The 16,351-nt window shown below is 35.0% G+C and overlaps 1 protein-coding gene across 2 annotated transcripts in view; it reads right to left on the minus strand.

Moving 5' to 3' along the window:
* Positions 1-16,351, minus strand: part of LOC115449902 (dedicator of cytokinesis protein 3) — a 64,200-nt gene that overhangs the window by 20,482 nt on the left and 27,367 nt on the right. For both annotated transcript variants that reach the window (XM_037443000.1, XM_037442999.1), the window contains exons 5-8: positions 13,656-13,761; positions 4,024-4,317; positions 1,149-1,361; positions 657-756 (exon numbers count right to left, since the gene is read on the minus strand). In XM_037443000.1, the coding sequence (XP_037298897.1) occupies positions 657-756; positions 1,149-1,361; positions 4,024-4,317; positions 13,656-13,761 (713 nt within the window). The remainder of the gene's footprint in view (positions 1-656; positions 757-1,148; positions 1,362-4,023; positions 4,318-13,655; positions 13,762-16,351) is intronic.

Below are 16,351 nucleotides of genomic sequence, written 5' to 3' on the forward strand. Positions count from 1 at the left end.
AGTCTACCAATCCGCACTAGGTCAGCGTGGTGGACTAGTAATCCCTCTCAGTAGTAGCAGAGGCCCGTGCCCAGCAGTTGGACAGTATATGATACAGGACTGATGACGATGATGATGTGTCAAATTCATCGATTTTCGTCAGAACTATGACAGCCAGTTTTAATAAAGATCTGAACAATTATTGACAACGGATTGAGCCTCTATGGTATATTTTTCATTATAGTTGAGGCGGTTGCAATGCAATTGGGTTCAGAATATATTATCCTGTTACCTCTTCAGCGACCATCTGTTCAACAGCTTAGTATCAGCCGCAATAAATAAATATCGAATACAATATGGATATTTAATTATTAATTGTTTATTTAAGTGTATAAAGGAAAAATAAATTACTAAAAATATATTTGATGCCAGTGTTATGCACAGTAAAATTTAAAATAACATAAGTTATATTAGTAGGAGTTTCCTGTTAAACGATTAGTCTACAAACAGCTAAAACATTATTATGATTTTTGAAAATGACTCGAATAAGGCAATGATTACAGTCCAAACTTCAATCACACATCAATATCAGTAAATTTTGTGCCAAAGAAGAGTTCTATGGCCACATTAAAGAAGGATAACACCAGTTAAAAGAAGGAATAGTTTGCAAAGCTTACCATAATTGGGTTGTCCTGGTAATATATTGCATTTATTGGTTTGTTTCCGTATTAACATGTCGTGTAGTTGGTGAAAATCTTTCTCTTCACATTGATACACCTAAAAATATACAATAATGATAATAAATATTTATTTCTATTATACACGATGCGTTTTTAAAACGGGCCTTTAAGAGCAACTACCATAACCGCTGTAGCTAAAAAAAACACTTTTTGAGGGTTGTACATCATTTTTGAAAATATTAAGATTTGCATCCATAGATTTAAACAAAATTACAGTAAGCAAGAAAATGTATAATTTAAGTAAAAGGATTTTTATTTATTTTTAAAACCTTTTTTTATTGATGACTTTTTGTTTTGAATCCCCTTTTCCGCTGGGTAGTTAATCACATCAAAACCCGTGTCGTCTCCCACGCAACATCTTTAAAAACAATAACCATCATGCCAAGCACGACTTACTTCACTGCAGTCCAAAATATTAAGGAACCATACCTTAAACGTATACTCTTTCTCAGCGGGATGTTGTCCCGGCTGCTTGAGGAACTCTGCGAGAGGCAGTACTCCGGCTCCCAAGGGTCTCCTGGCGACAGGTCCTCGCCTCTCGCCCGTGCCGCTGCCGCTACTGCCCGCACCCGCCCACCTTCCCACGCGTATCACCCACGCCACCAGCCACAGCTCGCGGTTGATGTCTGTTGTTGATAAATCCTGTATAACACAAAATAATGAAATTATTTCTTATGTTTGCGCGAATGTTAGACTTTGAAATAAAAGTTCTATGCGGATTTTTATTTTGATTTATTTACTATTCATTACGTCCTACGTTTCGAAGACTTGGCAGTCTCCATGGTTACGGAGCGGAATGAGGTGTTAGTCGTCCGAAAAGTTAATGTCACAGTAATTACTTTCAGTTTAAAATTATACATTTTACAAAAAAGCACGTGAAGAGGCTGCAGTCTTCGAATCGTCGGTTTAAAAATTAAAAACTAATCGCGTCAAAATAATTTAATAACTAGTAGTAATTTGTCTAATATAACCTAACAATCTGTTTCTTCATTGAAAGATACAGTCAAAATTAATGCCCAAATTATGATGTACTTAGTGTTTGCTCGCGTGAAATGGCTTTCCCGTTGCAAAAGTCCCTAAACCGATTCATAGCGCCACCTATACGACACCAGCGCCATCTAGTTCAAAATTCTGATTAAAACATTCTATTGTATCATATGTGGGCAAATTATCGGGATAAAATATATGTTTATGAATATACGGCATGATTTACCCGAGTACGAAATTCCATTAAAAACTGTCTAGCTCTTTCCGCGTTTACTTCTAAAATACACCTAAATATTTTCACAAAATTTCACTTTTTATTGCTGGTAAGATAAGACGTACTGTAACAATTGATAGTACTTTTACTTTAGATGTTAATTTTACTAATCATGAAAAAAAGATTAACAATGATTATGTTTATATATGAAATAAATAATATAAATAAACTTATTTCGTTTTAATGAGTTTTAGGTTACTGAAATATTTATATTTCTATAAGGAACATCTGTCTACCAGCAATTAATAACAACAAAAATAACATTATCCTAATAACGTCACAATATGTATGTTTATTAAACGTATACATTGCTATATATTTTTCCTTATAGTGTTACTCAGAATCCTTATTACTATTATTTCCAAATGAATACAGTCAATGTGTTAAGTATGCGGTTTATTTGTTTAAATTAATTTAACTGCAAAACATAAATATTATAAAGAGGTATTAACCATTGGGCATTATGAGGTTTAAAATTTTACATTTTAACGTCAGATGCAGTACTTTGTAATTCAGTTCGGGTAATATTATTACTGTTTAGGGGTTAGCGTAGGGTTTTTCATAAATACGTCATAAGGGAAGAGGAGGAAGTCAACGAAGTGTGACATTATGTATCAAAGGGGTGGTCAAGGGGGTCAATTAAAACACAGAAAGTTAATTGTAAACAAAAAACCAAAATATATTTGGCTATATATATATGATAATAATAATATCAGCCCTGTATTATATACTTGCCCACTGCTGAGCACGGGCCTCCTCTACTACTGAGAGGGATTAGGCCTTAGTCCACCATGCTGGCCTAGTGCGGGTTGGTAGACTTCACACACCTTCGAAATTCCTATAGAGCTTCTCAGATGTGTAGGTTTCCTCACGATGTTTTCCTTCACCGTTAAAGCGAACGATAAATTCACAAAGAATACACACATGATTTTAGAATAGTCAGAGGTGTGTGCCCTTGGCATTTGAACCTGCGGACATTCGTCTCGGCAGTCCGTTCCACACCCAACTAGGCTATCGCCGCATTATATATATAACTTAGGTATAAATAAAAGTGCAAAACATATGACGTTACTCCAAGGTGGGTTGGACACGTGGGGGAGGGGGTTGTAAAAAAATCACTTAATTCGTGTAACATCATTTATAGATGACCCTTTACGGACGATCGTGGCACTTACGATGATACAAGCGGATTGTTTGGGATTCGAACTCAGGAGCACGATAGTCGTACTCGTACTGCATACCCAATATAGCTATACAACCGAGGCAGTCAAGATTCTCTCTCTACTGTTTTACTTATATAAAATCCCAAAGCTATATCTTGCATATGACATTATATTTTATTTTGACGACTTTTACTCGATAACCCTTTTACATGCATTGAGCCATAAGCAAGAGTTAGTAACTTACAATACTGTTACGTAATATAATTGCTATTATGATTGCGGACAAAAACCGCAATCTGGCAATTCTTGCGTCAAAAGTCGGGCATTTATATCTATTGTTTTTGGATACACGATATATACTTCTCAATTATTGGATAGTGCCACATTTCATTTTTAATTTTACGACTAAGATCACTGCGTATTGATCTATAAATAAAATTACTACTTAAGTCGAACGGCCTTTTTCAATAAACGATCTTCAATTCGATCCTGTGATGCAACGAAAAAAAATAAATTTATATGTATGTAAAAAAGAAAACATTGTACTGATTGGGTCCACTATCGCGATGGATCGAAATAAGGATTGGGATCGATTATTGTAAAACGACGGTAAGTGCGAGCCAAATATACCACAATAAATTTCTTGTTTCACTCGAAGATTTTTCGGCAAGTGACAATATTATCACTTCATCCTATTATATTTTTTTAATATTCCAAACTAGTATTTAGTCAAAGTCGAAATAGGCCATATAGATCATATTAGTGTCGTAAACTGTCCAGTATAACAACATTATCTAACACTGAACTTCAACCATAATCGATAAACTGCATTACTAAACTTATATCGCGCATTACTCACTATGCAACTGACTCAACTCACCGCAAACAATGTGCTGTTCGCATGAAGTCTGTCTACGTAGTTGGAGAATCCGTCTCTGGCTATCCTTATCCGGAACCTCTCTGATAGCGGCTGCGCTCGCCTGGCGTCGTGTAACCAAAGCAACAGCTCCGCCTCGTCACCCCCGGCCGTGTGACCGAAGTCCCTCATGCTGCACATGAGATGGTACGACTGGGCTGTGGTGGTGGTTGTGATGGGAGTGGTGGAGCTGTTGGTGAGTGTGCCGGAGTTGAAACTGCTTCCCGACCCGCCTGTGCGACGGAGTGTGCCTCGAAACTGTAACACATTGAAAGATTATTAGGGTAAATACATAATACATGGGTAGACGACATTTTTTTTTAAAGATTATTAGGGTAAATACATAATACATGGGTAGACGACATTTTTTTTTTAAAGATTATTAGGGTAAATACATAATACATGGGTAGACGACATTTTTTTTTTAAAGATTATTAGGGTAAATACATAATACATGGGTAGACGACATTTTTTTTTTAAAGATTATTAGGGTAAATACATAATACATGGGTAGACGACATTTTTTTTTTAAAGATTATTAGGGTAAATACATAATACGAGGGTACAATAATTTTGTTGATTTTCTCTAATGGTAGAATTTTTGGGCTAGGAAACCATTGAAGTTCTGCGGTCAGACCTTAGTACTTCATATGTAAATAAATGATTTCTCTAATGGTAGAATTTTTAGGCTAGGAAACCATTGAAGTTCTGCTGTCAGACCTTAGTACTTAGTATGTAAATAAATGATTTCTCTAATGGTAGAATTTTTAGGCTAGGAAACCATTGAAGTTCTGCGATCAGATCTTAGTACTTAGTATGTAAATAAATAGGTTTTTAATCCACTGAGATTGCCGTCTACGACACACTATCAAGGGTCATTTTGACATTGCGTTAATAAACGAACCCACATGTTCAGCGTTATCAGTGCTAACATTTTGTCAAAATCGTCCATAAATAACAAATATTTTCACCATAATTGCAGTTTTATTTTTCGGAATTTTTTGTTCATCTATACTATTATATAAAGCTGAAGAGTTTGTTTGTTTGTTTGTTTGTTTGTTTGTTTGAACGCGCTAATCTCAGGAACTACCGGTCCAAACTGAAAAATTCTTTTTGCGTTGGATAGCCCTATGTTCGTGGAGTGCTATAGGCTATATATCATCACGCTATACCCAATAGGAGCGGAGCAGTAATGCCTAATCTCAGGAACTACCGGTCCGAACTGAAAAAATCATTTTTGCGTTGGATAACCCTTTGTTCGTGAAGTGCTATAGGCTATATATCATCACGCTATACCCAATAGGAGCGGAGCAGTAATGGCTAATCTCAGGAACTACCGGTCCAAACTGAAAAATTCTTTTGCGTTGGATAGCCCTTTGTTCGTGGAGTGCTATAGGCTATATATCATCACGCTATACCCAATAGGAGCGGAGCAGTAATGGCTAATCTCAGGAACTACCGGTCCGAACTGAAAAATTCTTTTTGCGTTGGATAGCCCTTTGTTCGTGGAGTGCTATAGGCTATATATCATCACGCTATACCCAATAGGAGCAGAGCAGTAATGGCTAATCTCAGGAACTACCGGTTCGAACTAAAAAAATCATTTTGCATTGGATAGCCCTTTGTTCGTGAAGTGCTATAGGCTATATATATCATCACGCTATGCCCAATAGGAGCGGAGCAGTAATGAAACATGTTGCAAAAACGGGGACAATTTATTAGTTACTAGCTTTTGCCCGCGGCTCCGCCCGCGTTATAAAGTTTTTCGGGCTAAAGTTTTCCGTTATAAAAGTCACGCTGTATAATTTCCTGGAAGCCTATGTTCTTCCCAGGTTCTCAAACTGTCTCTATACCAAATGTCATCTTAATACGTTGGGTAGTTTTTGAGTTTAACTCGTTCAGGCAGACAGATGCAGCGGGGGACTTTAGTTTATAATATATTTTTGTAGAACTTTTTAAGAGGAACAATCCCGTCATACATTATTGTTGAATTACTTTAACCGTTTACGCAGCGCACGCAACGGATGCTCTAAAAACTAATTAATACATTTTCCCCGTTTTTGCAACATGTTTCATTACTGCTACGCTCCTATTGGTCATAGCGTGATGATATATAGCCTATAGCACTCCACGAACAAAGGGCTATCCAACACAAAAATATTTTTTCAGTTCAAACCGGTTGTTCCTGAGATTAGCCATTACTGCTCCGCTCCTATTAGTCATAGCGTGATGATATATAGCCTATAGCACTCCACAAATAAAGGGCTATTCAACACAAAAATATTTTTTCCGTTCGAATCGGTAGTTCCTGAGATTAGCTACTACTGCTCCGCTCCCATTGGGTATAGCGTGATGATATATAGCCTATAGCACTCCATGACCAAAGGGCTACCCAACACAAAAAGAATTTTTCAATTTGAACCGGTAGTTCTTGAGATTAGCTATTACTGCTCCGCTCCCATTGGGTATAGCGTGATGATATATAGCCTATAGCACTCCACGACCAAAGGGCTATCCAACACAAAAAGAATTTTTCAATTAGAACCGGTAGTTCCTGAGATTAGCTATTACTGCTCCGCTCCCATTAGGTATAGCGTGATGATATATAGCCTATAGCACTCCACGAACATAGGGCTATCCAACGCAAAAAGAATTTTTCAGTTTGGACCGGTAGTTCCTGAGATTAGCGCGTTCAAACAAACAAACAAACAAACAAACTCTTCAGCTTTATATAATAGTATAGATGAGAGCTTCCGTTGCGTGCGCTGCGTAAACGGTTAAAGTTATGCAACAATGATGTATGACGGGATTGTTCCTCTTAAAAAGTTCTAAAAAATATATTATAAAACAAAGTTCCCGGCTGCATCTGTCTGCCTGAACGTGTTAAACTCAAAAACTACCCAACGTATTAAGAGGAAATTTGGCATGGAGAAAGTTTGGGACCCTGGGAAGAACATAGGCTCCCGGGAAACTACTACTTTTATAACGGTAAACTTTAGCCTGAAAAACTTTATAACGCGAGCGGAGCCGCGGGCAAAAGCTAGTACTATTATATAAAGCTGAAGAGTTTGTTTGTTTGTTTGAACGCGCTAATCTCAGGAACTACCAGTCCAAATTGAAAAATTCTTTTTGCGTTGGATAGCCCTTTGTTCGTGGAGTGCTATAGGCTATATATCATCACGCTATACCCAATAGGAGCGGAGCAGTAATGGCTAATCTCAGGAACTACCGGTCCAAACTGAAAAAATATTTTTGCGTTGGATAGCTCTTTATTCGTGTAGTGCTATAGGCTATATATCATCACGCTATGACCAATAGGAGCGGAGCAGTAATGACTAATCTCAGGATCTACCGGTTCGAACTGAAAAATTCCTTTTGTGTTGGATAGCTCTTTATTCGTTTAGCGCTATAGGCTATATATCATCACGCTATGACCAATAGGAGCGGGCAGTAATGGCTAATCTCAGGAACTACCGGTTCAAAATGAAAAAATATTTTTGTGTTGGATAGTTCTTTGTTCGTGGAGTACTATGGGCTATATATCATCACGCTATACCCAATAGGAGCGGAGCAGTAATGGCTAATCTCAGGAACTACCGGTCCAAACTGAAAAATTCTTTTTGCGTTGGATAGCCCTTTGTTCGTAGAGTGCTATATGATATATATCATCACGCTATACCTAATATGAGCGGAGCAGTAATGGCTAATCTCAGGAACTACCGATTCGAACTGAAAAATTCTTTTTGTGTTGAATAGCCCTTTGTTTGTAGAGTGCTCTAAGTTATATATCATCACGCTATGACTAATAGGAGCGGAGCAGTAATGAAACATGTTGCAAAAACGGGGGACAATTTATTAGTTTTGAGAGCTTCCGTTGCGTGCGCTGCGTAAACGGTTAGAGTTATGCAACAATGATGTATGACGGGATTGTTCCTCTTAAAAAGTTCTATAAAATATATTATAAAACAAAGTCCTCCACTGCATCTGTCTGCCTGAACGTGTTAAACTCAAAAACTACCCAACGTATTAAGATGAAATTTGGTATAGAGACAGTTTGAGACCCTGGGAAGAACATAGGCTCCCGGGAAACTACTACTTTTATAACGGAAAACTTTAGCCTGAAAAACTTTATAACGCGAGCGGAGCTGCGGGCAAAAGCTAGTTTTGTAATAATAGTGCAAATATGGTATATGCATAGGCAGTGTAATCCTGACTAAAAGTGTGCTGTTGCTGCTGCGACTGTATAAGATAGTGGAATTAGGGCCTGTAAAATAAAAAAATACTTTTTATTGGTATATTGTTGGAAATTTTCACATTTTTATTTTACATCTGTAGTTCAAGTATCTAACTAATTTTAGAGTATTATTTCAAAAAGATACGCATGTGGCTTCATTTAATAGCGCAATGTCAAAATGACCTTGTTTAGGTCATAGTTAAATCACCTTAAGGTGATACCTCAAGGTCCATTTTCATACATTTTGTTTCACCTTTAATCTGGGTAACTAAACAAGTATTGGCAAGTAAAGAATTTAAATTCACGTCTAGTTAGTGATTAGTTCTCGCAGTTGAAAGAAAAACGTAAAAATAATTAATAATCATGGATATTTCGGCCTTTAAAATTTAATATGACGAAATTTTAAAGGCCGAAATATCCATGCATATTAATTATTTTTACATTTTTCTTTCAACTGCGAGAACTAATCACTAACTAGACGTGAATTTAAATTCTTTACTTGCCAATACTTGTTTAGTTACCCAGATTAAAGGTGAAACAAAATGTATGAAAATGGACCTTGAGGTATCGCCTTAAGACTTAATTCTGGTCCTTTATCACATATCATGGAACGGAAGTAAAATTCTCAAATCGTAGATGCAATTGGTAGTTAATCTTTTGCTTATCATTACAGTGATACCACCATGAGTTCATATAACGTTTACGACCAGTGTCACATGGTACATGATTTAATTAATCTATTTAATAATTAAATATTTTCATTAACAGTATATAAATGATTAATTGATTCGTTTAACCATTGCAAGTGTGAAGTAATTTTGAGTTAGTTCTCGATCTAACTGTTACAACAATCCATGTTTCAGACAGAAAAATGTCGTATTGTGAGTCCGATAAATCGTATTTAATCCGGGGTAGATATACTTAAAATAAAACATAAGATCGTAGTGTAAAAAACAAAATATTATGATAAAGTTATGATAACAATTATTAGGCATCATTATTACATCATTGTCTGTGAGTAGCGACATGGATTTCTTTATATAAAAACACTGCAACAATTTATGTCGAGTCACATTATGATATCCGACCGCTTTAATCATACGTGGACATGCAAGACCATATAAGGTATCGCCTGAGATAACTAGGTGCACATAAAGCATTTGCTGACTATAACTGGTGTAGTGTTGCCAGGAATCAGCGGAATTTTTGGGAACAGCAGAAGTCGATAAATAATTAAAGAAGATAGCCGAAATACAAGCTTCGTTAATGGCGATAGTATAATTACCGAAGTTTAATGTCACTAAGTATTTATACATATTTATGAATACGAACATATAGGTATTATATCCTAATACAATAGCGGGTGCAGTGCGTTGCCGATTATTTTCACGACGCCTGTCATTATGAAAGCAATATAGTATAAAAGCATAAGAATCACGACACGTTCCTATGATTCTCTTGTAAGAATTGAGATCAAGGATATACTCGAAATACACATTTGCAAAGTCTCTGCCTACCATTATGGAATAAGGATGTTAGCGTGTATATATGTAAATATTTGCACATCGCAGGAATTTCTAGGTACGGTAATAAAAACCATGTATCCTCATTTCATGAACTGCCTATTAGTCCTCCCGCCCCAGTCTGTCGGCTGTCTTGTTAATTAATAAAATATTATTTACCTGTTTCAAACATTGTATCATTGTATAAATGGAAAAACGTTTAAAAGAAAACCCTTTGCCACTACATGTAAACAGCAGCATTTTCCTTCAAGACTTTAGCTGGGGTTTTTATTAAAATATACAAAAAATAAATCATATTTTGAATACCAAAGCAAGTGAATTATCTAATATAAATGATATATATATCATAATCAGTTCCAATATTATAAGAGCCATGATTACACAGGCGACCTTAAACAAAAGTAACATGACTTGGAGATTAAGGCTGAACGTTTGGGCCTTTAGAATAATCATTCACAATATAAAATGCAAGAGCACACTTATAAAAGACAGTGATATTACCCGGCCGAGCTGATCCAATAATGTGGAATGAAGACAAATAACAGAACGTGGTACCATAGAAAATTTTTGTATATTTCTCCTAGCTCACGCATTCTTTTTTAAGCCTGGCAACATTTATACATCGCAGGGACACCATAAAACATAACTAAGTCATGAACGATACACATTCTTTATTAGATTATGTACTCCGCATTGCTTACCTCGTCGAAGGCACGTTGCCATTTGAGAGACTTAAGATATAAAGCATTTCTTTAATAATTTCACGCCTATGCGACTAATGGCGTAAGCAGAATATATGCAATTAAAATATTTAAATAAATTCGAGCTTATTCCCGTCTTTAAAGTATTACAGAATACTTAACACAATTTATTTCATAAATTACAAAAATATTTAAAACGATTTTTTTATACAAGAAACACTTCAAACTCGAAGATTTTACAAAGTACGTAGGTACGCCTTCATGTCATCGTGATCCAGTATGAATGTTTGCACTATTGTGGTATTAACTTGTGGTTATTAAGTATGTACATTATTGATTTGTTTAATATTTTACTGTATAGGTATTATTTACTTAATTAGTGTCATTGGTTTATCCGTAATTGAAATAAATAAATAATAAATGAGTCAAAATTTGTTGGACAGTCCTTCTGTATCATGAAATATAACGAGAACAGTCACAGTACCTACAATATATTCATAATAAATTGTTAAATTCAATGGGAAAATCTAAATTATAATGACTAAAACTAGGGCTTTTGTGTTACGTTCTGTTAAGGATTTGATTAACTTAAAAACTAAAGATTGTGGTGTGAATTAATTATAGAGACAAATACATATTTTTTCACGTTGGGTGCGTTAATTTACTTTAAAGCAATATCTAAAAAACGTTGAACAGTAACCTAGAAATTTAAACGTAGCATTATATAGGTAATGGACATTAATGATCTGGAAGGAAAACAATCCGCCTCGACATCCAAAAAGGAACTAACAAATTTAGGAATAAAACAAGAAGAGCTAACGCATTCTTTAGTCAAGGTCTCGCTTAAAAAACGGAATGTTTAAAATAAACTTAAGAAGACAGACAGGCAAAGGAAAAATAATTTGTGAGCCTAGCAGAGATCTAAAAGTCGTAAAAAAATGTATCTACATAATATTATGTATTCCACGTTGGGTAATTGCTCACGCGGCCATGACCCACCGATATAAGCTTAAAAAAGGATTTTAATGCACAATTGAACTTTTTAAATTGTGTCGAATCTGACGGACTTTATTATTCACGCAGCGAAACTGGGTGCCGGTAAATCAACATAATATGTCCACGGCACTGAATTTATCGTGCTTGAAAATCTAGACCAAGTTACAAGTTATCATCTTATTCAATACTACTCAGGGTCTCGTAAAAAAATAATGAAAGAATGAAAATACCAATAAAGTATTAAAGTGTCCAGTGTTCTTGGTCTTCAAAAATAAGCTAGCATTTTATTAGTTTGTTAATTTTAGAGATATACGAATATTCACTTTTTGTTGCGCTATAAGCGTTTAACAAACTACAAATCGGACTTTATTAGAAGCTTAAAGTGATCAGCAATTGTCCATTTATTTTGTTTTTTGTGAGAACGCGGCTTACACTCTTAAATATCGAAGGTCTATTACTTATAAGTGATTATTGAATAATAAAACAGAGGTCATACGAAAGGATAAGGTTATAATAATTGTGTTACGTAACAATAAACGTGCTTATTTAGTAAAAGATAGTGCCGCTGGTAATGTGAGAGTAAACATGCGATAATCGTCCCTAATGGCAGATCATTAACACAAAGCAATGTAATTGTGATACTTAATAAGAGGAGTTACGAACACTGCTTCGTCTAGTGTTAAACGATTTTAACATAGCGCCCTATGTCATTAATGTTAGGGTCCGCTTTAGCTTGATTTAACGTAGGGTAGCCGGCCGGTGATCAGTTAAATGCACATAACTCATAATTTAAATTCATGCGACGAAACATCATCGTTTTAAGAGGAGAACAGAGACTAGTAAATATAAAAAAACAACTACGTCAAGAAGTGTGAAAAGAATCAGTATGACATTTAGGTTTTTATATTCATTGCATTTTATGACTGCAATGTTTCATCAGACAATATATATTATCCACGTATACTATCAATATAGGTATGTTTTTAAATCTTGACCATGTTACGTCAGCATATTCAGTAGAAGTAAAAAAAGAACCGATCCATTACAAATGAATACATTGCACTCAAAAACGAATTACAAGAAGTTTTTACCCAGAACCGGTCGAATAAAGGCTTACGTGATTCGCTTTTGAATTAGTCATTTTCATATATCTCTGCTAATACGTACATTCGGCTATACTGCTGTGCTAAGCGCAAAAGCGGTATGTCAGGGAAATCTTATCTCGAGATAATCGAAGTTTTGTTAATATAGTTTTGTATGTAAAACTGAGATAGATAAACTCTTTTAAGGTTTTTCTTAACAGGATCTACACAAGATACCGTTATTTAGGTAAGATTATTGGATGGGTATTTATTTAAGCTATCTGACAACATAAAAATGAAGATTTTGTTTTTTTTTAGATACCGCTCTTGAGCTTAGCACGGCAGTATAGCTAACAACTCTGTATAGAATCTTAAAAATGTTATCCGACGTCTCGCCTGTTCTGTTCCAACACATTCCTGCAGATGAGTATAAAACAACTCCGTCGAGGCTTTCGACCTAAGTCGTGCAGCGAGACGAGCGTAGGTTCCGCACGTTCCCGCGCTTTTTATCCGCCTGCACATAACTGTATGTCTATGAACTCTAATAGGTAATTTATAATGTAATCATCGGGGAAAATTTGCACCATACACGGTGTGTTGTTAATTATTGGAATTGAGTGGCATGCTGGCGAGACGCATAATATGAATTTTGTCACGTCGGCATAGGCATACAAATTAAGCCGTGAGTTTATTCTTGAAATTGTGAATCGTTCAATCGCAAAAACATGGCATGTCTCGGATTAAACCAGAATCGGGTATAATAGCGCTTGTACATCAGCAGTTTTGATCAAATATGGATCCAATCATTGCATTACAAAAATAGGTATAATTAGTCGTGATTCCCGATGCCTTAAACGCGCGTAGATTAAAAGATTTCGCACTAATGTGCAGAAATTGATCTAACATTGAGGTCAGTTTGTGTAATAGCATCAGTTTAACAAGTCTCTTCGACTCGGAGAACAGCGAAGATTTTGATTTATTAGCCAATGAAATCCGAGACTCATCGCCTGACAAATATTAATATGCAAGACGTTAAAATAGAATGAAGTTTGAAACTTACTCGCTCGGCATTTTCCACGTGAACCCTGTACAGTTCGACCAGACTGACATCCTCAGGGTCGACCGCCTCGGCGCCTCGCCGTGGCACCAGCTCCAATCCTAATTTCCTATAAAAAAGATTAATATATATTAATATATTAGTTACTAATTTTGTTAAAATAGACGTAATGAAACGCTACTTATAAGTATATAAATAATTTTATGAATTGTTATTCGAGTTATTTTAGATTTCCGTGAAATTAACTCATTGACTTTTTATTGAATAGGCGTTGAGTCCACAGAAACGCCTGTTAACCTCATAAGTATTACGTACTCGGGTTTTCCCTAAGTACTTTGTTATTTATGAAAAAAAAGTTGTAAAACTAATGCATAAATTGTAAGCACCATACAATGGTAAATTAGCAAATGAAGGTTAAAATTCATTAACTAGTACGAAATAAATTAATATGTAATTGAAGAACTGTAATGAAAGAATTGTAATCATTGAACTCTCAAAAATTAATGTAGACGTACAAGAATTGCGAATAAGATAAGCAATCCGAAAATTGCATACAAATTCATTAGGCCAATGAGTTATGTCCACGCGCCAGAGGCCGTGGCACTTCGAGATCTTATCACGAGACGACTTTAAAACGGCTCAACGACACTACCAATTTTTTTATTTTGTAGCAGAATGTATACTGAAAAAATGAGAAACAAGTCCATTTCTTATACCAGGTCTGTGGAACGAGCAAACATTATCTCCGATGACCCTGACATCGCAGCACGAATCAACATACAACCACTACAAAAATATACATACAATATAATTTTATATACATAACTGTATGCAAATTTACGAGGGACAGCAATGAAATATAAATGAGAAGCGAAGATGTCGAAGCAATATTCAATGTAAAAAATACACAGGCAAACAAAATGGACACCGAGTCGTGTGAATATTATGAATCACTTAAAAAGGATTCTTAGAATGAACACAACCGGACATTGCCGGCAGGTTGTGCCGCCAACGTTGTTTCTAATTATCTAGACCTTAACAAAGAATAATCGATCGTAAGATAATTTCTTTTTATATTTTTACGTCCTTTATTTTGTTCAAGTACACAAAAGACAGGTGTTTGCGTACTTGCATTAAAGAGAAAGTATTTCAAAGAGTTTCTAACAATTTCAAAGGTCAAGAAAACAATAACTGAAGATATTTCTTAACACATAATTCAAATTCATCGCATTAAATTAAACCGAAGCCGCAAAAAGCAAAACGTTAGGACTTAAATAAGTAATTATGATTTTGGAAAGCAATTCGTTTTAAACATTTCTAATTTATCTGTCGATCATCCTGATGATAATTGGGGCCAAGACTGAAAATAAATAATGATACGTTTGAGAAAATCTATTCTAAAAGCTAAATTAGATGAGGAGATAATCGGTCACGTAGCTGGCATTGTAGTCAGAGCTTTGAATACAATGTTATGCGAATATAAATAGTATGTTCTGCGCAGTAAAAGCTTTACTTATAAAGCAAGATATTTCAAATAATATACAACAGGCATTATAAAATAATAAGTTTACGACATTGTACAAATATATTTGTGATTTAATATTAGAATTTGCAACACTGTATTTACGAATTAAGACTTTTGGTTTTACTTACCATTAGGTGAAACATCTGTTTATTTATTTAATGGTCTTACAAAAAAAAAACATTACAAAAAAATCAATGTATGCTCTTATAACATGCCAATTATAATAAAGTTCTATAACTTTCCAATTCGTGATTTGTTGCATAAACATCAACATGTATTCAAATATTTAAGCATAACTTTCGTAATTTTTCAAAACGAACATCAACAAACCTGTTTATTAAACTTGTTTATTCCCTATGTAAAGCTTACAGGTAAACTTGGAGTTTTAAGTTAAGTACTTACATACATAGTAAACTCAATATGCAATAGTCATAAATCATAAGTCCTACTTTCCTTTACCTACAGTAAAACCGATGACGATTTTTTTGTAAAGTCCCTAGAACGAAGAAATACTGTTTAGACGGAAAATAAAAAATAAAATGAATGCAGTAGGTACTATAATACCAGGTAATAAAAACAAATACGGCCGTTTGTTCTAGGTATTAAGAACTTTGTAACTGGAAATCTTGCGTGCGATGGGTGCGAAGCTAGTGCACTGGAGAGTAACTGACCATCAGGGTAGAACAGCGACTTGGCTGTTTATAAAAAAAATCGTTTGTAATAAAAAAGGGTCGGATACGTAGTTGAATGGGCCTAAACAACTGGCAGTCTGTTCTTAGATGCCCTCAAGAAAACAAGTATTATAAACTTATCGCTTGAGACAGCTGTTGATTACATCTGTAGTGAAGGAATATGCAGAAATATTTTTATATTATGAACCATTGGCTTCCCTAACTTTAAAAATCTAATTAAACCTTTTACTGTCAAAAAATATTACGGATTATGTTAAAAGAAATCAAACAGTGTAAATACTACTAAATTTATAAATATTTCAAGACAGAGGTTTAAATTGTTGTGAAAACATTGCGGAAGTTATCTAAAGACGTTAAACTAAGAGAATAATCAGCGATTATAAAAAGTTGGAACATGACATCCATGGTCCCCGCCTGCCTTTATAGGAAACAGACAAGTAATCACGTATTTATGTATACATAAATCTATCGGAGGGTACTTG

The sequence above is a fragment of the Manduca sexta genome, chromosome 26, assembly GCF_014839805.1.
Source record: "Manduca sexta isolate Smith_Timp_Sample1 chromosome 26, JHU_Msex_v1.0, whole genome shotgun sequence".
Taxonomy (NCBI): domain Eukaryota; kingdom Metazoa; phylum Arthropoda; class Insecta; order Lepidoptera; family Sphingidae; genus Manduca; species Manduca sexta.